Source organism: Dasypus novemcinctus, chromosome 28 (assembly GCF_030445035.2).
Source record: "Dasypus novemcinctus isolate mDasNov1 chromosome 28, mDasNov1.1.hap2, whole genome shotgun sequence".
Classification (NCBI taxonomy): domain Eukaryota; kingdom Metazoa; phylum Chordata; class Mammalia; order Cingulata; family Dasypodidae; genus Dasypus; species Dasypus novemcinctus.
Window position 1 is genome coordinate 36794574 of NC_080700.1, and position 21723 is coordinate 36816296.

At 42.2% G+C, this 21723-nt stretch overlaps 1 protein-coding gene across 1 annotated transcript in view; it reads right to left on the reverse strand.

The window, feature by feature from the left end:
* SYNE1 (spectrin repeat containing nuclear envelope protein 1) overlaps nt 1-21723 on the reverse strand; it is a 497459-nt gene that overhangs the window by 95276 nt on the left and 380460 nt on the right. The window contains exons 108-119 of the mRNA XM_058289685.2: nt 20151-20324; nt 19233-19364; nt 18523-18719; nt 17178-17310; nt 16587-16769; nt 15287-15436; nt 14686-14862; nt 14070-14225; nt 7693-7848; nt 4768-4938; nt 2091-2224; nt 1255-1459 (exon numbers count right to left, since the gene is read on the reverse strand). Of these exons, the coding sequence (XP_058145668.1) occupies nt 1255-1459; nt 2091-2224; nt 4768-4938; nt 7693-7848; nt 14070-14225; nt 14686-14862; nt 15287-15436; nt 16587-16769; nt 17178-17310; nt 18523-18719; nt 19233-19364; nt 20151-20324 (1968 nt within the window). The remainder of the gene's footprint in view (nt 1-1254; nt 1460-2090; nt 2225-4767; nt 4939-7692; nt 7849-14069; nt 14226-14685; nt 14863-15286; nt 15437-16586; nt 16770-17177; nt 17311-18522; nt 18720-19232; nt 19365-20150; nt 20325-21723) is intronic.

Consider the following 21723-nt stretch of genomic DNA (forward strand, 5'->3'; position numbering starts at 1 on the left):
GCTGTATCTCGACTCAGGAGGACTGAAAACGACAAATCTTGGTGGGGCGAACAAGTGGCAGTAAAAGAAAGTATTGTATTACCTTTGCTTTACCAACTGAACTTCAGATTTAAAGTGGTTGGTCATGTGAAGGTATGAGAAGAGGGTAAATTTCATATACATAATTTATTCACTTATCCATTCATTCATATATTTACTACTGATTTATTTATTTACATCTTTCCTAATTCGAATAACGTGATTTGGGAAAACTTACGGATTATGAAAATACTCTTGCAGCCAGTTCATTAAAATAAATGTATTTCATTAAAATAAAATATACCAAATGGACGCCATGGGCCAGAGTTAGCGGTGATAGTCTGATGATGCGCTTTCATAATCTGTAACAAATGTTCCACAATGATGCAAGGTGTTGGTGCAGGGGTGATGTATGGGAATTCTGCATGTCATGCATGATTGTTTTGTAAGCTCACAGCTTCTCCAATAGAAAAACATATTTAAAAAAATTTTTAACTAAAAATAAGGGCAAATAGTAAGAGCCAGGTAATAGATGAAACAAGACAAGAGATGTTTCCAAAAACCTTAAGGAGGTTCCTGGCAGCAGCAGTGAAAAAGAGAAATATTAAAAAGCCATTAAAAAGGGGTATACCAAAAAAATTTTTTAAAAAAGAGGTATACCAGTAAGGCTGGAGAGAAAGAGTTCTTTCCACCACCCAATTTCTGGAAGAAATTATGTAGATGCTTTAATAAGAGATACTGAACTGAAATAGATATGCTGTCTACAGTGGGTTTTCAGAAGGTATAAAATTATTCCCTTATGGTCATTACTTGAACTGACCATCTCAGCAACAAGAAATAGCCTGGATCTGTCACAGGCATAAATGTATTCCACCAGGCAAAAGGGGGGACACCAGTACATTGACAAAAGAAACGACGGCTGAGTGACCACGTGGTGTGGATACTCCACATCTCGTTTATCCGTTCGCCTACTGAGGAACACTTGGGCTGCTTCCACCTTCTGGCTATTGGGAAGGTTACCGCACAAACCAACAAATGAAACAACGGGAAGGGCCTCTTCCCTCTGACCCACGGACAGCCCTCCTGGAACCCCGGCAGGCTCGATACGTAAAGCAATTTGCGGGGATCACTGTCTCACAGCCGGAGACACCCTGAAGCTTACACACATCACCACGGGCCCCCCCCAAAGCAGCCAAGGCCCCTGCCGCGCAAGCTGCGGGGCACTCCAGGACCTACGTTGCAGTCCTGACTCCACGTGGCCACCTCGTCGTCCCCGATGTCCCTGCCGGTGGCCGCCTTCAGCAGCTCGTTGGCCCGGGCCGCCTGCCGCTGCACCGCCGTTGCGCACTGCGTCGAGTAGTCCTGGTACCGCTGCCAGAGCTGCAGCAGGGCCTGGCTGGCGTGCAGCTGCTCCGCCACCTCTTCCAGCAGGTTGTCCCACCTGGAAGCGAGGGGAACACTGAGGCATGGGCCAGACACTGCTACTAACGTTTACCTTTCAGGGTCCTGCGTCACGTGAACACAGAACTACGGCGGGGTGCCCCGTTCCCACTCAGCGCCATAAAGTCACCCGTCAATGCCTTGCACGAACAGTGTTCAATTTAAAAAATTACCCATGTGGGGAGCAGAGGTGGCTCAAGCGGTTGAGCGCCTGCATCCCACACGGGAGGTCCCGGGTTTGGTTCCCGGTGCCTCCTCAAAATACCAACAACTCAACAAGCAGAACAAATGAAAAAATCCAACTCAGGGACACCAACGGCGCTCCATGGTTGAGCACTGGTTTCCCACATACGAGGACCAGGATTCCATCCCCAGCCCCTAGCACCTCAACACACACACACAAAATTGTATTCTCACTCTGTTTTAAGGGTAGATAATGGGATGAGTGGAACCTTTTCAGTATCTTTACTACCCTGACTTCTCCTTAAATACACTTTGTGCAAATTGAAACTTATATAGATTAGAATCTGTATCACTGAAATTCGCCAGGAGGTTGTAACTATAGCATTACAGTTTATAACAAGGTTGTGATATAAATCACGTGTCGCAGTGTGTACTGACATATTCCTTACCTCATGTTGACTTCTTTCAGTGTGTTGCTGAGAGTTTCTGTCACAGGTGGGTGACACTCTTTTAAGAGTTGGCTGGTGACCGAGCCAAACTTGTGTAAGCTCCCTTCCTGTTTTTCTAGATCGTCTTGAAGACTCTGTCCAAGGAAAAAGTGCCACAGATGACATGACAGGATCTACATTCTAACTAAATTTAAAGACAATTTATAGGTGTTTTCATAAATAGTACCTCCCTATAAGAATATAAACCATGCATGACTTTGCACAGATGCTTTCTAAGGTTCCCCTAAGCAGGAATTTCTTTTCTTCTTAGGATTTGGTTCTTGTGGTTGGGAGAAGATTCTCAGCCATGAAGCTTTCTAACAGTGGCACCTGAGACGCTGCTACCAACCTCACACTGGGCATCCTTGCCCATTCTCCAGGAGGAAGGAGCCTGGGGGAGGGTCTGCAGGGGACTTGTCACACTGTGGCGCTTCTGCTGCCCAAGCCGAAATCCAGGCTTTATTTTATTAAATACCTGGAGTTGTTCTACCACAAACTCCTAATAACTCGACCTTTGCAGGCCACAGCTCTTCGAAACCCAGTCGATTTTGTTTTGTTTTGTTTTGTTTTGTTTTGTTTTCATGGCTCTTTAGAGTGCCATCTCTAAGTCCCACTTCTGGGTCTTTCTCCTGGCATAGAGTATTTATTAGAAAGCCTACAAGACTGAGCAGAGTCTGCTACCAAGGGCCAGTGAAGAAGTGGAAGAAAGAAGTTTCCCTAGAAATACTGCTAGAGCGAGAGACTCAGTCCTTAGCAAAACACAACAGAGGCAGCAGATGTGGCTCGAGTGGTTGAGCACCTGCTTCCCACACGGGAAGTGCCTCCCCAGTGCCTCCTAAAGACAAACAACAAACAAAACAAACGAAAAAATCAACTCAGGGGAACTGACGTGGCTCAGTGGTGGAGTGCCAGCTTCCCACATACAAGATCCCAGGTTCAATTCCCAGCCCTGTTATCTCAAAAAAAGCAAACAAACAAAGCCACAGTAGATTAAGAAAGTAGGTTACAAACACCCAACACCATGTAATGCCCATATCAAATCAAAATATTCAAGCACTTAGTCTTTTATCTCAGACAGCTCCTGTAGGCATTAAACACAGACTATATCAAATTTAAAAATACCCCTAACTTCCTCAATGCCATAAATATGTTTTAAACTTACTATTCTAAAAATAAATTCCATCGATTCTTAGTAGTGTAACAACTATTTAAGATTTAAAGGAAATATATATATATTTCATCCCTTCTACCTCTTCCTTCCCCCCAAAATGACATGCCTTTAAAGTCTGCATAGGAAGGCAGAAATATATAAATTTTGATTGCGCAGCCAGGGTAGTCTACTACCTGGTAATCTATTAGCCAAAATCCCATCCTGAACGGCCCTTCCCATGGATGGAATTATTCAGCCAAGAAGGAGCAGAGCTGAAGGAGTGGGGCCCAGTGTCTGGGAGCAAGGAGTGTGTGGCCAGAGGTAGAAGACTCTGCTATGCTTGAGACAAAAAGCAGCAGAAATCCAATCTAGAGAAATCCAATCATGATGGACACACAGGAAACCAAGTGGTGAGTGCTGCTAAAAGAGGATGATGTGAACACATCAGATAGGCTGTGGACATTGGAAAGAAGACAACTTCGGCGTTTACAAGTTTACTGGACAATTGCCCTGTATGGCATTGCAATGACAGGTACAGGCCATTATATATAACTGACAAAAATGTGGGGGAGAGAGTGTAAACTACAATGCACACTATAACCCACGCTTAGTGGCAGAGTTCCAAAATGTGGTCATCAATCTTAACAAATGTACCACACTAATGAAGGATGTTGCTAATGTGGGAAAATGTGGGAGGGGTTGGGAGCGGGGCATATGGGAATCCTTTATATTTTTTATGTAACATTTATGTAATCTAAGTATCTTTTTTAAAAAAAAATAAAAAAGTATATTAAAATTTTTTTTTAAAAATAAAAGTTTCCTGGGGAATGGATGTAGCTCAGTGGTTGAGCACCTGCTTCCCATGTATGAGGTCCCAGGTTCCATCCCTGGTACCGCCTTAAAAAAAAAAAAAAACAATCAAAATGTTTACCACTTTTCTTTGTTTCTCTTTTTCCCCTTTTTAATCCCTTAGACTATGGTTGGAGAAGCAGGATAAAGAGAAAGGGAATGATGTGGGGAAGGGGGGAGTGGGGGGAGCGGGGCCTATAGGAATCCCTTATATTTTTTTGTGTAACATTTTGTGTAATCTAAGTATCCTCTTAAAAAATAAAAAAATATTTTAAAAAAAAGGAGAAAGGGAAGACATCAAATGTGCAGACAAGAGATCCAGGAGGCCTGGATACAAAATCATTCCACAGAATCCATTTGCACGGCTAGTTATATGATAGGATATTTTAAATTACTGTTAAAGAAATGGGAATAACAACAACAACAAAAAATTACCGGGTTATATACCATCTGATCTAGATTTTGGCATCCACAGGCACGTTTGATGAAGTAATGAAATAGAGCAGGCAAGATGCCTTTTAAAGATTTAGAAGAGAACTAGATGACGACAACATAAGGGGCTACTCAGGGGACAAGATGGCGCTCGCGTCTGCTCACTCTCCAGTGCTCTGTGAGGGAGGTGCGCGGGTCCTGTCTTACCTGGAGGCTGTCCACTTGAACCTGCACGGCTTCCAGGGAGCCGGTCAGCCGGCGGAATCGGGACAGGGAGTACCTGGCGTCCATGAGCTGACAGTTGATCTCCTCGAAGGCCCCCCGGTAACTGCTCCATCGATCCAGCACTGATTTCAACAGCATCTTCAGTTGCCCAACCTTTTGAGAAAAGACCACCAAGTCTTAGAACTATGCAACGGAATCCACAATCAAGTGGTCGGAGTAATAATTTTTAAGAACCCTATCAGGGCTTCGGGTGTTATCAATTGACTGGTACTGAAAAAAAAAAAGATTTGAAAGGGAAAATGTAGCAACCTGGAAATTCATACCTTTCACACTTCTGAACATTCAGTTGAAAAACAAAGTCTTAAAAGGGGAATATATATAAATGGACATTAATATATTAAAAGGTCAATAGTGTTAAGATCACAGTTTAGGAATTCTGTTGAAAGAGGGTTTTAAAGGTGGTAACTCATTTATTATAATATTCATGATGTCCTCAGGAGGTAGGTATCCTTAGTTATCACATAAGGCACACACACATGTGCACTCAAAAGAATACCTTAAGACAAAGCATCTAAGGCTTTTCCTCCAGACACTTAATCTGCATCAGGAGAATTGTTCGCTCTGCGGCACTTGGAAGGATGCCTGCTTTGGGCTTTCTGAACATCATGGCTCATCTTCTAAATGCAATCTTTTGACCTTAGGGTAGGAGACGAGACCCTATAAACTAATTGCACCTGCTTTTCTTCTTAGTGTAAAGAAAAAATAAAAAAAAGGTGAACCCCACCAAGACTCAATCTAGTGGGCCATGCTCAGACCTGAAGCACTACAACCAGCAGACAGGCTCTGCCAGAAACTTTTCTAGAAAAATCGGGGGGCAGACATGTAAATAAAGAAAGGAGACCAATAAATAATTTTAAATGGCCTGATTCTCCTTTGTTTTTATTTTTGCTTGTTTCACACGAGCTGTTTCTATGGCAGAACCATTTCATTTCTACTTACGTGGTAAACCATGTGTCCAAAAACTGGTGGTGAGTTTTAAAAATGCATGAAATAAAACAGATTTAAAGTCGGGTTAAAGGTAAGGCAAGGCTAGACCAGAAAGCTGAGTCTGGAGGAGGGTACATGGGACTGCAGGAAGCTACATGCTGTGTGCTTTGGTCCCAGTCACTTAGCCTCTCTGTGCCCGTTCCCATCTCTGTGAAGTGGATAGGAACTACCTGCTCAGGTGTGTGCTGAAGAAAAACCGCAGACTTACACTACAAGGTGTAGTATTTGTTGTTTGCTTTATTCTTATTATTGGAGGATTCCACACTGCATCTAACAAATATTTATCAAATGTCTCCCCAGAGCTTACATTTTAGTGAGAGAATTTTATACAACCCAGGTGAGTCTTTGGTATATTAGAAATTGATACTAATATGGGTAAAAACAAAGCAGAAAGGGGTGTGGAGATTTTCCTTTTGGAGTAATGAACCAGTTCTTAAATTTTTTGTGATGATGAATGCACAACATTGTAATTAAAAGCCATTGATTCATCCACTTTGGATAGATGGTATGGTATGTGAATATGTCTCAATAAAACTGCTAAATACATAAATAAATAAATGTGCAAGTATAGTCAGAAATAGCAGCTGTGTACAGCAGGGGAAGCATAGAGAGACTGAGGGGTGAAGAATTTTCTTGTTTGTCTGTTTTTTGTTTATTATTATTATTACTGAAATAATGAAAATGCTCTGATAAGGACTGAAGTGATGAATGCAACCCTGTGTGATTATGCCAAAGTGTACTGACTGTACACTTCGGATGGAGCGTATGCTTTATTAATATGTATCAATAAAGTGGATTTGTTTTTAAAACAAGCAAGCAGACATGAGGGTCGCGGGGTGTGGGGTGGGGAAGAGGAGGCTGCGATCTAAAACAAGGTGGTTGTGAAGTCCCAGCTGACGTGGTAAAATGGAGCAAAGACTCTGAGGAGAGGGGGCAAATCGTGCAGACACTTGGGCAAGGGTGTTCCTGGAAGACAGAGCAGCGAGTGCCAAGCCCCCCACGGGCAGCGGACCCGCTGTGTCCAAGACGAGGGGGAGAGGACATGGCTGAAGCCAAGTGAGCCTCTGGCAGACCAGCAGATCTGGTCAGAGAGGCAACGGGGGCAGAACCGGGGTGGACAGGGCATCGCAAGCCTCTCGCTGAACAGGACAAGGAGCTATGGGGGGAAGGCTGGAGCAGCAGAGGGACGGGTCCAACGTCAAGTTTCATATGACCCCCCTTGACATGGACACTGGATGGGAGGCCGAGGCAAGAGAGGACAATGACTGAGACAGGGAGTTAGCCAAGGAGGTGGGGACTGGGGCGGATTCTAGATTTGTTCTGAAAACCAAGCTGGCGAGATCTGCTGATGGAAATGGGAAAAAGAGAGGAGGAGAGGCGTGAAGGATGACAAGGCTTTCTGCTTATGCAACTGGAAGGGTGGACTGGTCATTGAGATGGTTGAGAGGAGGGTGTGGAGGGGAAGATGAGTTGGTGTGGGGCATGGGCATTTGAAATGTCTACTGGGCATGCACGTGGAGATGACTAACAGTTGGATCTCTCTCTTTCTCTTTGCATGTCTCTCTGTTGCTACCTGGAGTTCAGGAGAGAAGTCCTGGCTGGAGATACATATCTGAGAACTGTCTGAGCTAGATGGCATTTATAACCATGGGAATGAACGAGATTATAATGAAATTGATTGTAGGAAACATCAGAAGCTAGACTTTTCTACAAATCAGGTTAATAAAGTGAATTTCACAGCATAAACAAATGATGGCTAGATTTTGATCAGTATCAAGGCAGCTACTCTAGGAAAACCTAAGAATTGGACCTAAGCTGGCAGGCATGGCCTTGGAAGCAACCTGACACAAGTGACATTACCATGTGATCCAAATGCGCCCAGGTTTGGTTCAGCTCCTGCAGAGTGCACCTGACAATGCCAGAAACTTCTTCTTTCTTGTTCTGAATCAAAGCAAGCCCGCTCTGCTCGATTTTCTCCACTTCTTTTTCTTTTGCTTTGATCAAATCTTCCAGATCCTGAAAGATTAAAAAGTAGATGTTTCAAATCGTTCTATTATGGAATTCTGGGTACCATTACTGTCTTATGGAAAAACCTTTTACTAATTCAAGAGAGTTTATCATTCTCAGAAGAGGGTCTCTACAGTGATACTTCTTCCTCCACTTCAATTTTTTAAAAATCTTTTTATCCCATGGAAAACCAGCATAATTTAAAAGTGAAATTTGATTATCTATGAGATGAGGAAGTGGCATCACGTAATTTCTTTTCAAGGAGTTTCAAGAAGGAAATACTTGTCGAAAATGGAAGCATGTTTTGCATTCTTCAATTCGTATACACTGGGATTCAGAGACAAAAAAAATAAAAGAAAAAAAAAAGTGATATATCCTGGGCCCCAGTCTCTGAGTTCTAGACACAGTTCTGCTACTGTCAAGCTGTGCCACTTTGGGTTCAGTGAAAAAAACTTCCACTGCATCCCAGTTTTCTTCCCACCACTTTAGTTTCTTATGCCAAGTTCAAGTCACGTATTTATTATACTGCAGTTGAATTTAAAAAAAAAAAAAAAGCAGAAGATTGGACTAGACCGTCCCTCTGTCCCTAACACACTCATTCTCTTTGATTCTGAAAGGTTATAGGCTTTCCTTGTGACTCCAACCCTCTTCTCATGTAGGATGTGGGCGGAAAACCGTCCATAGGCAATGATGCTCAAGAAGACAAGATGAGGCATCGACCTGGGGCTCATCCTTGACCACACATCGTAATCCTCGCTTCTATTTTCATGCCATTTGAACACGGGAAGGTTCAGGGGGGCTGGCTGAGAAGGCAATCCCTGCTTCACAGACGAGAAGGATGGTGCAGGCACACGACCCGTCTTGGCTCACGGAGGTGCTGAGCGCAGGGCGTGGGACCAGCGCCCACTCCCCTCGGCGAGCCGAGACGACCCCACGTTGGGTGAGCGGCGCACCCTCGAGTTCGGGCACAGCGCCCTGGCCGTACACAGATGTTCACTCCAGGCCTAAACACAGATTTGCTGGCCCCGGAGGTTACAGAGGAGAAAGCGGCAACATACATTAGGCTCAGATGGAGTCTCCATGGTGTAAAATAGATTTTCACCCCACTCTCGTCACCCATGTATTGGTAATAACATCAGTCAGGGCTATGGATTGGGTGGGGGAAAGAGTCCAGGCTCTGCACATTAATTACAGATTTATTTGAGATTTATTTATTTATCTCCCCCGCTTCCCCTCCTCCTGCCCTGCTGTCTGTGTTGTCTTCTCTTCTCATTTTCTCTCCTCTAGGATTCATCAGGATTCAATCCTGGGGACCTCTGATGGGGAGAGAGGTTGCCTGTCAATCGCGCCACCTCAGTTGCTGGTCTCTGCTGTGCTTCACCTTGACTCTGCCCTTGTCTCTTTTGTTGTGCTATCATCTTGCTGCACGACTCACTTGTGTGGGCACTGGCTCACCGTGCAGGCACGCTTTCTCTTCTTCTTTTGCACCAGGAGGGCAAAGGATAGAACCCAGGTCCTCCCATACGGTAGGCGGAAGCTCTATCACTTAAGCCACATCTGCTTCCCATTAATTAGTAGTTTTGTGCCATGGAAAGCGGACCTGGCCCAGTGTTTAGGGCGTCCGCCTACCACATGGGAGGTCCACGGTTCAAACCCCGGACCTCCTTGACCCGTGTGGAGCTGGCCCACGTGCAGTGCTGATGTGCGCAAGGAGTGCCGTGTCACGCAGGGATGTCCCCCACGTAGGGGATCCCCACACACAAGGAGTGCGCCCCATAAGGAGAGCTGTCCAGTGTGAAAGGAAGTGCAGCCTGCCTAAGAATGGCACCGCCCACATGGAGAGCTGACACAACAAGATGATGCAACAAAAAGAAACACAGATTCCCGTGCCACTGACAACAACAGAAGCAGACAAAGAAGAAGATGCAGCAAATAGACACAGAGAACAGACCACCGGGGTGGGAAGGGGAGAGAAATAAATAAATCTTTAAAAAAAAATTTTTTGTGCCTCTTTTATTTTTGCATTTGTCATAGATCAGCCTCTTCATCTCTCTCACCTTCATTTATGAAGGAAGAAAAACAACAATTTTCTGCTTACCTCAAAGGGTAAATGCATTTGATTAGGTTAGGTAAATGCATACAAAACAGCCACTAAACACTAGCCCAATAAAAGATAATATTGTTATATCCAGCCATTTGCTAATTTGCTATGCTTCAGTGCAAATTTACTTATTTTTCTCTCTGTAATTATCATGAAGTTATTTCTGTCTTGGTGTATTAATTAGAGATCTTTTTTTTTTTTAATGTTGTTCTTGCATTTCCACGTTATAATTTTGTCAGTATTTTGACAGTTTGGATAATTACCAGAGAATGAATATAGTAATTACTGGGATTACAGGTCATTTATGCAGTATAGAAAACATAATTAATTTTAGTACTCAAGGATTTTTCTATTTCTGTGAAAGATGAGATAACCATAAACAATCCTTCCAAAATGTTTTAATACACGTTTAAAAATCAACCACTGGAAATTAAATTTATTCTCATTTACTGATAGATAGTAACTATATTTAGGAGTGATGTTGAATTAATGATCCATTGCCTAGAAACACATCTCTAAAATGCCCTGCTCATTTATGTTGGCAGAAGAGCAAAATCCAGGAGGGAAGCTGGACTGAAATGTATACTTTGTGCAAAACAAAGGTGGGTTTTCCTTTTTACTCAATAATAATTAAAAGATGATTCTGTTTCTGATCAACGAAGGGAAAGAGTCAAACCTAACATTTTGTTATATTAATTCATAAATATCAGTTATTATGTCAGCTTAAAATTAACAGAACACCTTTGAAAGGCTGGAAAAATATTAAAGATTGTCAAACAAACTTAAATCAGTCCAGAGATTGTTTAAGCATGCTGGCTTGAATTTCACACTTTGGTCCAAAGGAACAATGTCTCAAAAGTGACAGTAAATTTTATCCAGGCTTGTGGTACTGCCCAATACACCCGGCAGGTAGGCGGCTGTGATTTACATGGGATGCCCTAAAATTACTGTGCAGGCCACTTCTATTCTGTTTTTTTTGTTTCAAAGAAATGATTTGTCATTTGAAATCATGAATTGGCATTGATGTAGTTCTTTAAACCACACTTAAGACTTTCTCCCTCCTGAAACTGTCTGACCTTATTTTCTGGTGGACTGAATCTTGGGTTCTAGAAGCAGCCAAACTTGGCCACTTTTGGGCTATAGTTTCCAGATAGCAATGTGACTCTCTGTTAAATAGAAATCATGCACATGAAAAGAAACAAAGTGGAAAATGGCCTGAAGAAGGGCATTAAAGAGAAGGAAAAATAATAATCTGGAGCAAAAGAAAGGTAGGGAAGAAAAGAAGGAAAAAAGAAAAGGAAAGCTGTGTGTGTGTGGCATTTCAGTCTTCCAATGGTAAAGGTTATCCCGACAACAAGGAAGCACTGGGCTTGCCATGCTAACACTTAGAAGCATCTTTTAACTTTACAAATGAAAACATTTTAACTTAGGAATTCATCAGGAGGCAGGGCTTTCCACCCTGCAAAGTAAACTTCTGGCATTCTGGCTCGTTTGTAGATCGTAGAATTTACGGCCTAAATTAGAAAATAATCTGGAAAATTGGAAATGCGATGAGACCAGTTGGTACGTGTTTGCGGTGATGGCCTTCAGTTTTTTCCACACCCATCTTCTGGCATGAGGTTTTTTTGTTTTCAATTTCAAGGCACTGCTCTCTATGATGTTTCCCTTTGCCATTTTTCTGTACTCTCACATTTTTCTCGCAACCCATTAAGATGGGAGCCCAGCACGAGAAGTTTCTGCTTTTTTTTTCCTGAACCAAAAAGCATTGATTGAACATTTAAAATGTGTCTCTTCACAGATGCCCCCATGGAAGAAAAAAAATGCCAGTTGGATTGGAGATCATCACCAAGGGGACTGCTTTTGGAAAATGAGACTATAAAACCAAGATTTGGGGAAAGGAATTTTTTTTATAAGAGAGTACCACCCTGTCAAGTCTTTAAATGTGTTCAGGATTAAAAAAAGAAAGAAGGAAAGAAAAAAAATAATAAAGTGAATGTAAAAAAAAAAAAGAATGTAGCAGGCAAAAAGCTGCAAAGGAGGGGATAAAAAAATAAGGACAAGTGTGGAGAGGATGTGGAGAGATAAAACACTTAGACACTGTTGGTGGGAATGTACAATGGTACAGCCTGTGAGGACTGTTTGTCAGTTCCTAAGGAAGTTGAATATAGATTTGTCAGGTGACCCTGCAATACCACTGCTGGGTATATACCCAGAAAACCCGAGAGCAGTGACACGAACAGACATCTGCACGCTGATGTTCACTGTGGCATTATTTACAATGGCCAAAAGATGGAAATAAACCAGGTGTCCATTAACAGATGAATGGAAAAACAAACTGTGATGTATTCACACGATGGAATATTATGCAGCTATGAGAAGGAAGTTGTAAAGCCTAGGACGACATGGATAAGCCTGGAGGACATTATGTTGAGTGAAGCAAGCCAGACCTAGAAGAGAAAATACTGTATGACTGAGGTACTGTGAACTAAGTGTATTGTGCAACGTACTGTATGATCCCATTTACATAAAATGTTAATATCAATGTATAGGATGAGATTAGATTAGTGGTTATGTACTGCTGGAAATGGACTCTAAGCGTGAAGATTTTCTTTTTGGAGTAATGAAATTATTCTAAAATATTTTGTGGCGATGAGTGCACAACATTGTGATTATACTAGAAACCACTGATTCTACACTTTGGGTAGATCCTATGGTATGTGAATATATCTCACTAAAACTGCTTAATAAATAAATAAGCAAATGTGCAAAAATAGCCAGAAATAGCTACGTAAGGCAGGGAAAGCAGAGAGAGATTGAGAGGTGTGGAATTTTCTTGTTTTATGTTTATTATTACTATTGAAATAATGAAAATGCTTTAATAGTGACTGAAGTGACAAAAGCACAACTATGTGGTTATACCAAATACCACTGATTGTACACTTTGTATGAATTGTATGCTCTATCAATATGCATCAGTAAAATTAATTTGTTTAAAAAAAATGTGTTCAGAGAACTTGACAAGAGACTAGTTGCAATTTATCTGTAACATATTGCAAATTATTGAACTACTTTTTAAAATTTATTACAGTGGAGCAGGTGTCGCTCAGTGGTTGAGCATGTGCTTCCCATGTACGAGGTCCCAGGTTCAAGTCTCAGTACCTCCTCAAAAATTTTACTTCTAAATAAAAATTTAAAACCTCTTATAGTAGTCACCGCAATAACTCACACTTCTCTTGTAGGAAGGAGAATGTCTGTGGAAAGATTATATGTTCTTAACTTACTGGGAAATACTTAAAATAGGACAGCTCAGACTGAGCCTGGCCTCTATCAACAGGGAAACAAACAGACTCTACGTGCTTCCTGCAGTGACGCAAAAGGCAGGAGACTGTCGCCTGTGAAGGACGTGCCACCAGAGTAACTCGAATCCAGTGACGCCTCCAGCCCTCACCTCCGTTTATGAGAAATGCAGAAAAAAGAAGAGCGAGTTAAACAGCATCTTAAAAAAGTACGTAGACCAATTCTGAAGTTAGGATGGTCTACAGGTGCTACAACGAGGTAACAGTATTTTAAAAAAAAAAAATTAAAGCAATCTAAGAGACCCAATCAACAAATGTAACATGGTCATTGTTTGCATCCTTATTTGAATAAAACAATGGAAAAAGACATCTTAAGACAATTGAGGAACTCTGATTACGGATTGAGCAGTAAATAATACTAAGGAATTGTTAAATTTTTAGTGGCGATGATAAGGTGACTAGAGAAGAAAATGTCCATTGCTTAGAGATATTTATCGTCCTACGTAGGAATAAAATGACGTGATAAAATCTTGAAGAAAAAAAAAGAATTCAGGCAAATAGGTCAAAATCTTGATGATAACTGTATCTGGTGATTCAGTATACAGGTATACTGGTATACTGTCTCTTTCTGCTTAGAAGTGTGTTTGATTTCCCCAATTTCGAAATTTTTAAAACTGATGAAAAAACCTAATAGTTACAAAAACCCTACAAACTCGCAGAATAGGAGAAAGTGGTGATCAAATGTAACTTTTCTCAATTTTTAACTCTATTCTCAGAGCCTGCCGATGCTTCCGGCATATTCCAGATTCTTCCGGTACATTCCCGCCTGTTACCTGACAGTCTTTCATTGCAGTCTGCACTGAGGCCTGGTCTCCAACTCGGTGTTGCTGCTTCAACCTCTTCTCCTGAGTTTCAAACCACGTTTTCAGACATTGTACGTTATTTTCATATTCTGACCAAGATTCCAATAAGCCTTCCAACAGCTGGATCTGAACAAACACAATGAAAGGAAGTTGCAATTTTATTTTAAAATCACATCATTCCAGGCTACGGCCTTCAGGTCCTCTTTTCTCCAAACTCTGCATTTGTGAAATGAAGTCCACCGTATAAAGGACAAAAGCAACACTGCAATTGATGAATTTTGGGTCAGTGACTGCTATCAGTAAGCAAATGAAGACCTTAAGTCAATCTGTGTAGCAAAGGCAAAATAAACCAAGAGGCACTTCTTTAAAAGCTTACCATGCAGAGAATAGAGGATGCCTACGAGAAGATAATTAACAGGACTAGAGAGAACTTAGAATGATGTGACTTTGGGGAGGACATTTCCAGAAGCATCCGGCGCCCAGGGTGACTGGTGGCACCTTTAATGAAAGCAGTTTTCCATATAGAGAGTGCCTACTCTAGGAGTTTTTGTGTAACGACGGGCCAACTGCAGGCCACCTGGCTTACCTTCTCGGTCACCAGTCCCTGCAGAATTTGCCAGCTTCTATTCATGGCTCCAAGCTGCTCTGCGAAATCAGTCTTGTCGCTCCGTTTGCTCTCCACATCCTGACTGCTGATTTGTAGCACGGACTGGTTCACAAAATCCACGGTCAGCTGTTTACAGTTAATGTCTATCTTAAAACCCTGAAACGGGAGAACGTCAGAAAACCGGGTCATGCATGCAAATGTCTCACTATTTTACCGCGTGTTGGAGAGCCTTAAGCCGTCTTAGGCATTGCTATCCATGATTGACTCCACATCTTAAAAAGGAGAGGATGGAGAATTGGATAAATTGCACATCTTTACTACAAAATATTTATATAGTATTTATTTTTCTTATTTTCATGATTTTTAAAAAATGGTACAAAATTTTATTCAAAATTATTCCTAATATTGGACAATGTCTCTATGCCTATAACTAAGGATGCAGTTTTCTTGTGCCTGGACATCCGTTTGGTCCCTATGGATGACCTGATTTCCATAAGTGGAGTTTTTTAGTTCTTTTCAAAAAAAATGGTCCAAACAGATCAAAAGTTAAAAACCAAAAAAAAAAAAAATTTTTAATTACCTTATATTTCTGGAGGTATTCATGAATTGCTTTGTAACCTATGGCATTTTTTATTTCCTCTTCGTCCATTTGAATAACATTTTCCATTAGCGAAATCCAACTCATGAGCTCAACAATGGCATGGCGGGAAGGCAACTTATCCATTTGGAGCTGTCCAAGTGAGAGGTACAAGTTACAATGTAAAGATTTGAGCACCACTTCTGCTGCCTTCAAACCCCTACACTGGTTCTTATAAATGTACCCACAGAGATGACACTTGTTAAGGATGTTTTGGATCTTAACTCGATTAGAAGCTAGAAATTAAACATCAGGCAAACAATAATAGTTATCTTATGGTCACTTGACATCTAATACTATAAACATTGTATAAACATTAACCAATTAATCAAAACATTGGCAAGAGGAAAATATTATTCTTATTTTATAGCTATTTTTATGAGCTTAAAAAACTGAACTATAAAACATTCAACAGATGTATTCTGTATTTTATTAATTATCTTATAAAATCTCTGTGTATTATGACTCAGGAATGTTAAAAGAAGAAAAAAATACCACTATGAGCTATCAGCCTCTAGACTTTTGGCACACTAATATTTATTCCAAAGACCAGAGCCAATTTCCTCAGTTTGAACTAAAGGATACTTAGAATTCTAAATCTTACTTAATATATTACAAATAAATGCAGATAATTATGGTAAATAAGGATTTGGGGGAACCAAAAAGCAATCCCTTAACATATTTACAGATCAACTTCTACATGGAACACAAAGACACAGAGATGGACAGGAGATGGCTTCTGTGCTCTAAGAATACACATCCTCTGAAGAAAAAGGATACAGCTGATACACTGAACACAATATCTGTGCCTGGTATACAAAGATGAATGTCAAAGAAAGAGAAAGGTAAAACACTCTTGGAATTGAGGGGAAGAAGGCATATTTCTACCTAAGAGGTAAAACGATAGATCTTTTATTTTGTTATTAAATCTTCATAACTGCTTACTTTGAGGGAGGTATAATGACCCACAATTTGCCCATGAGGAAAACAAAAGTTTAAACAAGGTCAGGCAAAGATCCAACACCTCCCCACACATTAAAGAAGCTCACCAACGAGGGGAAATGCCATCTGCACTGTGCCTTGGAGAAATGTCTATATTTCATAGCTAACGCAATGGGAGAATGAAAAGGCAAGAAGCTGTCCAAGGCAAAGAGGATTTAAACTGGCGAGCCAAAGCAGGCTAATGTACTTTTCTCGTGAATATAGCAACATCCAGCCATTACATCCACGATGATTTCTCTACCTGGTGGAGTTTTTCCTGCACAACTGGAATATTTGTCAGCAGCTCGGTCCATTGGCCGTCAAGGTGAGACAGCTCAGAGCGCAGGGCAGCTGTGTCCACCTTCTTTAATCGAAGGAGCTGATTTCCAGTGCTCAGAACTGATGATTTTAAGGAAGATTTGGCATCAACTTCTTTCGAAAACTCCTAAAAGAAGTAGTAATGTTCAAATTAGGATCAAATAAACAGATCTTTCGTTTAAGGAAAGAGACCAATGGAATGTATCAAACGATTTTTCTCTACATCTTCCAGGGGAGTTATGTTGAGCATTGTAGAGGAAAACAGAAGCAGCACTTCCTTGGCCGGAAGTGGAAACCAACTATGAAGCCACTATTCCAAAATTGCTTTGAAGAGAAAACATTGACTGTTGAGTGCTATTATTTTAAATAATTATTGAATGCACATAGTAAGTTAACATTGACAAGTTGTCTCTAGCTCACTTTATTAAACAGATCCATTGACAACTGATTTCCCTTGTACTTCTGTACACATCAGGCCTTAATTTAAAGGCCTGAAAACAAGATAGAATCAAATGCTTTCGATTCTCAGGCTTACCAGGAAGGCATTCAGGTGGTCACGGACCATTTCTAGTTCTTGTGGGACTGTCACGGATTGCTGGGTCCAAAATCCTAGCCTCTCTTTTGCAGACTGTAACCAGTGAGTCAGATCTGCAGATTCACTTTGAAACCTGTAAGTATATTAGGGAGACTTTTAAGTTAACATCCAACACATGTCATTCCCCAAGGGCAACAGTGTTAAAACAGGAGAGAAGATGGATGCTCTGAAATGACCTTCTCTTAATATTTACACCTTAATCAAGTCAATTTCTCTGGGTTTTGGCTTGCTCATGTCTGTGCTGAAACTAAGACTATCTTTCACTTATTCCTTCACATTGAGGCTATTTAGAAAAACAATAGATGATGGTTATAAAAGCCCTTTCAAATAAAGGTGGCACAGAAACAGAGTATTTGGTTACATAAAAATCAACCCTCCATCTTGACTACTTCCTGTTGCCCTTGGGAAATACCCCCATCTCAATACACACTTTCTTTTCTTTCTCTGTTTCTAAGGTTTATAATTTTTTTTTTAGAGAAGTTTTAGATTTACAGAAAAATTACACAGTAAGCGTAGAGAGTTCCTGTATAAACCCTCCACCCACACATGCACATAGTTTCCCCTATTATTAACTTCTTACATGAGTGTGGCACATTAGATACAGTTGCTGAACCAATTTTGAAGCACTGCTACTAACTAAAGTCTACAGTTTCCACTATGCTTTACGCTTTGCGCTGCTCAGTTTCACAGGCTTTGCCAATTGCGTACTGTCATGTACCTGTTATTGCAGTGTCACACAGAACAATTCCAATGCCCTAAAAACACCCTGTGTTCTACCTACCCATCCTTCCCTTCCTGCTCTGAGGCCCGGCCAACCACGATCTTTACGCCAATGTTACAAGTTATTCCGTTAAGTCAAGACAAAAACTACAGTAACTATAACTCTGCTTTGGTCTGTGGTTACACTGCCCCCTTATGTTTGTTCATTCCTCAATCTTGTGAGATTTGTAATAATGTCCCACTCTTGACTGTTTCAGGTTTAGAGGGGACGTAGATATAATGGGACAGAGAGAAGGAGCTATTTACTTGCAGCTGTAGGTACTCCTTGCTTTGGGGATGAGACCTGTCCATCACCAGCTGCTACTAAGGTGTTCCCTGCCTCCTTTTCATTAGAAGTTGATACAATTATACAAGAATCCAGTTGGGGATTCTGTGCTTATTTTTATTTTCCAAACTACGTGGTAGCTCCTTGAAGGACCATTTCTCTTTTGAGTCCTATGCCCACTAGCCTTACAAATACTCTGCAGTGCTAGTCTAAAAATTTGCGAAATAGTCATTGCATTACCTGGTCCAGTGTTTGAGTATCGTTTCCAATCTGTGAAGTTCCTTCGACACTTTATTGGTATTATTTAACCAGTGCTCTCCAAGTTGATTTAGCTGGCTCTCCAGATCTGAGCAGCTAATCGATATCAGAAGTCGTTTCCCATCATCTAGTACCTGATATAATTTGGGCTGGTATTCATCTAGGCTGGACTTTAAACGCTAAAATGATTGAAAATATTGGGTTAAAAGTTTGGATAGTGCAATCTTCTCTCTATGCATTATAATTTCTTGGGTGTCCGCAATTTCTTGGGTGTCCCACTACCATTATTGAAAATTAAAACTATTTACATCCAAATAACATCAAAAGCTTTGAGATGTTCCATTTATTTACAAATATAGATGCTCTCTCTCTCTCATTTTAAAAAAAACTGTCAAATTATTTCAACATTAGTGTGACACCAACATAAACGATAGAAAACGCTTTCTGTAGAGACTGAAGTCTCAAGAGCGCTCTCATGTTAAAAAAAAGACAAAAAAGAAGATTCTTCATACTATAGCACAAAACAAACAGTCCAAACCTACTTTGCTTCGTGAATTCCAACAACGCGGAGAACTCAAGAGAAGAGTCAAAGCGCTTAAGAGTTTTGTACGCAGATGTTGGTTTAAATTCTGTTAAAACTCCTGGAGAGTTTGGAAAGGAAACGTGGCACCACGATGCCACGGCGAGCCCACCTGGTAGAGGGCGATTCTGTCCAGGAGCCGCTCTGCGCTCTCCTCCACCAAGCCCACGCTCGGGGTGCTGCTTTCCACCGCCTCCAGCTGCCTGCAGAGCTCCAGCTGGTCCTCGTCCAGACGAGACCAGGTCTAGAAAGGAAACGGGGGCCTGTGAGCTAAAAACGTCTTCCTTAGGGGTCAACGTGCTCTGTGGGTGACAGATGCCCTTGAACGTTACGCCGGTGCTCTTTGAGTTTGGGAAGCAAAAGATGGCTTTGGGGCAGGCACCCGGCAGGCAATCGTGAAAAGTGAACAGGTATTGGCACCGGCACCTGCTGAGCTGGGTGCCCAGAGCAGATGACTCAACCTCTCTGAACCACACTTTCGACATTTAAAAAAACAGGGCTAATGCCTGGTTTATAAATGAGATTGTGGCTAAAAAGGGTGGTGCAGGGATGTAAATGTCAATGGAAAGAAAGTTAGAGAATCATCTAGGGACAGACTAGCACCATGAACCTAGAGGGGGATGAGAATTGTGGTTAATAGCACAGATATAAAAATGTCCTTCTAAGAACTAGAACAAATGTCCGTCACTATTGTGGGGTGGTAAGAATATGGAGAAGCATGGGAAAGGTCCAACTAATAGGGTATACGGTTAACAGCAATACTGTAACATTCTTGCATTAATGCCCAAGATGTACAGTGCTAATAACAGGGGGGTATGGAAAAAATATACCAAGTGTATGCTAAAGACCGTAGTGGTAAGAGTCTGATGAGATTATCTCATAATCTGTTAACAAATGTTCAACAACAGGATGGTGTGTTGGTGGGGGGGTGTTGTGCGGGAATTCCACACACGTGCATCGTTGTTTTGCAAGCTTGCAATGTCTCTGACAACAACAACACCACACGGGGCTCATGCGTCAGCAGACTCACTTCTAGAATGTACTCCAGCTCCACGCCCCTCTTGTGCGCCCGTTTCAGGACCGCGGAGGCCTGAGCCATCAGCTCTGTGTGGAACTGAGTTTCCTTTTGGACGGCGAAGCTGATGATTTTTCTGAAGAGCGTTTCGGTCAAGATCATATGAGATTCCAGGCCCTGAAAGTATTCCTGCATGGTTTCAGGAAGAGAGAGGTCAGCAACTCATTGATCCGTGAGAAACATTGCTTCCCACGTGGAAGCTGGCGGAACTGAGTTAACACAGCAAAGACGCCGTTCAGCTCCTGCTCGCCTCCACCTTTGTCCGGTGGAGATGGGCTCTCATGTCCTAACTGACCCCTTGTCTCAGACTTAGGGGCATCCTAGGCCCTGATGTGCAATGCCACACTGTCCCCCGGACAAAGCTCTGCGTAGACTACCAGCTGTTGGACAAGCTAGCTCTTCTGGCCTCTGGAAACCCCAGCCACATACTCCGTGGCCTCCCTTACCCATTGTCTCCACCCCCCAAACTGGCCTCCTTTGTCGCTTGAAGATATCACCTGCCATCCCCCATTTCTCCCATCTTTGGTTTCTCTTTTTCCAGGGATGTCCTCTTTCAACAAGTCCAGTGACCTCCAGGGCTGGACTTGAGCCCCACTTTTGAACTCCTGGGGTATTCATTGTGTGTATTACTCATTGCCAAAGACAGCTTGACACAATACTGATGGGTATTACACATTCTTAAAGTTCCCTCTTGCTGCACCTGAACTGCAGCTCTGCCCAGCCCTACAAATGTTTTGAAACCGCAGTTTCCTCTTCAATGGCTCCAGAGGATGGGGATGGGGCCTCTCCCACTTGCTACTCCCAGAGCCACTGGCAGAACTGAAGGACCAGCTCTCTATCACAGGAGTGAGCACTCAGCGAGTGCTTACAGCTCGCCGGGCCCTCTTGAAGCACTCCCACTAACTCCTTTACTCCTCAGTGCAGCAATCTGAGGCGGGTCCCTTCCCATGTCTCAGATGTGGACGTTGAGCCACGCGGGGTATGGAACTGGCCCAAGGTCACCCAGCTTGGAGCCTGGCTTTGAACCTGGGCAGGGGGCTGCAGAGCTCTTCCCTCAGCAAATGGTCTGGCTGGAAGAAGCTAGTAGCCTTCTTACTTGGTACTGTGGGATCTTCAATGTGGAAAGGACGCTGGAGGCCATTTATGCCCGCGTTCCCCGCCAGCTGAGAAGACTTTCACACCTGCTGACCCCGGCGGCCCCGGCTGGCCTCGCCGCCGGGACAGCCGCCCACGCACCGGCAGCCTGCTTCCCGTTGGGTTCTCCCTCCACTGGGCTTCATGCCCCTGTTATGTACACTCATCGATCCTAGCTTCCCCTCTGGAATAACTCAAAATGATCTTTTATTGCGATGTCCGGAGATTTGAGAAAAACCAGCTGCAGACTTGAAAGCAGTATTTTCAAAGTCAAGCGATAAGGCTTTCATAAATCATAAAGGTTTGGATACAAACGTCTGGAAATAAAAGGCAAGGAGTACAATTCTAAAAAAAATCCACCTCTACAAGCCACCCGAGATCTATAGATGGCAGA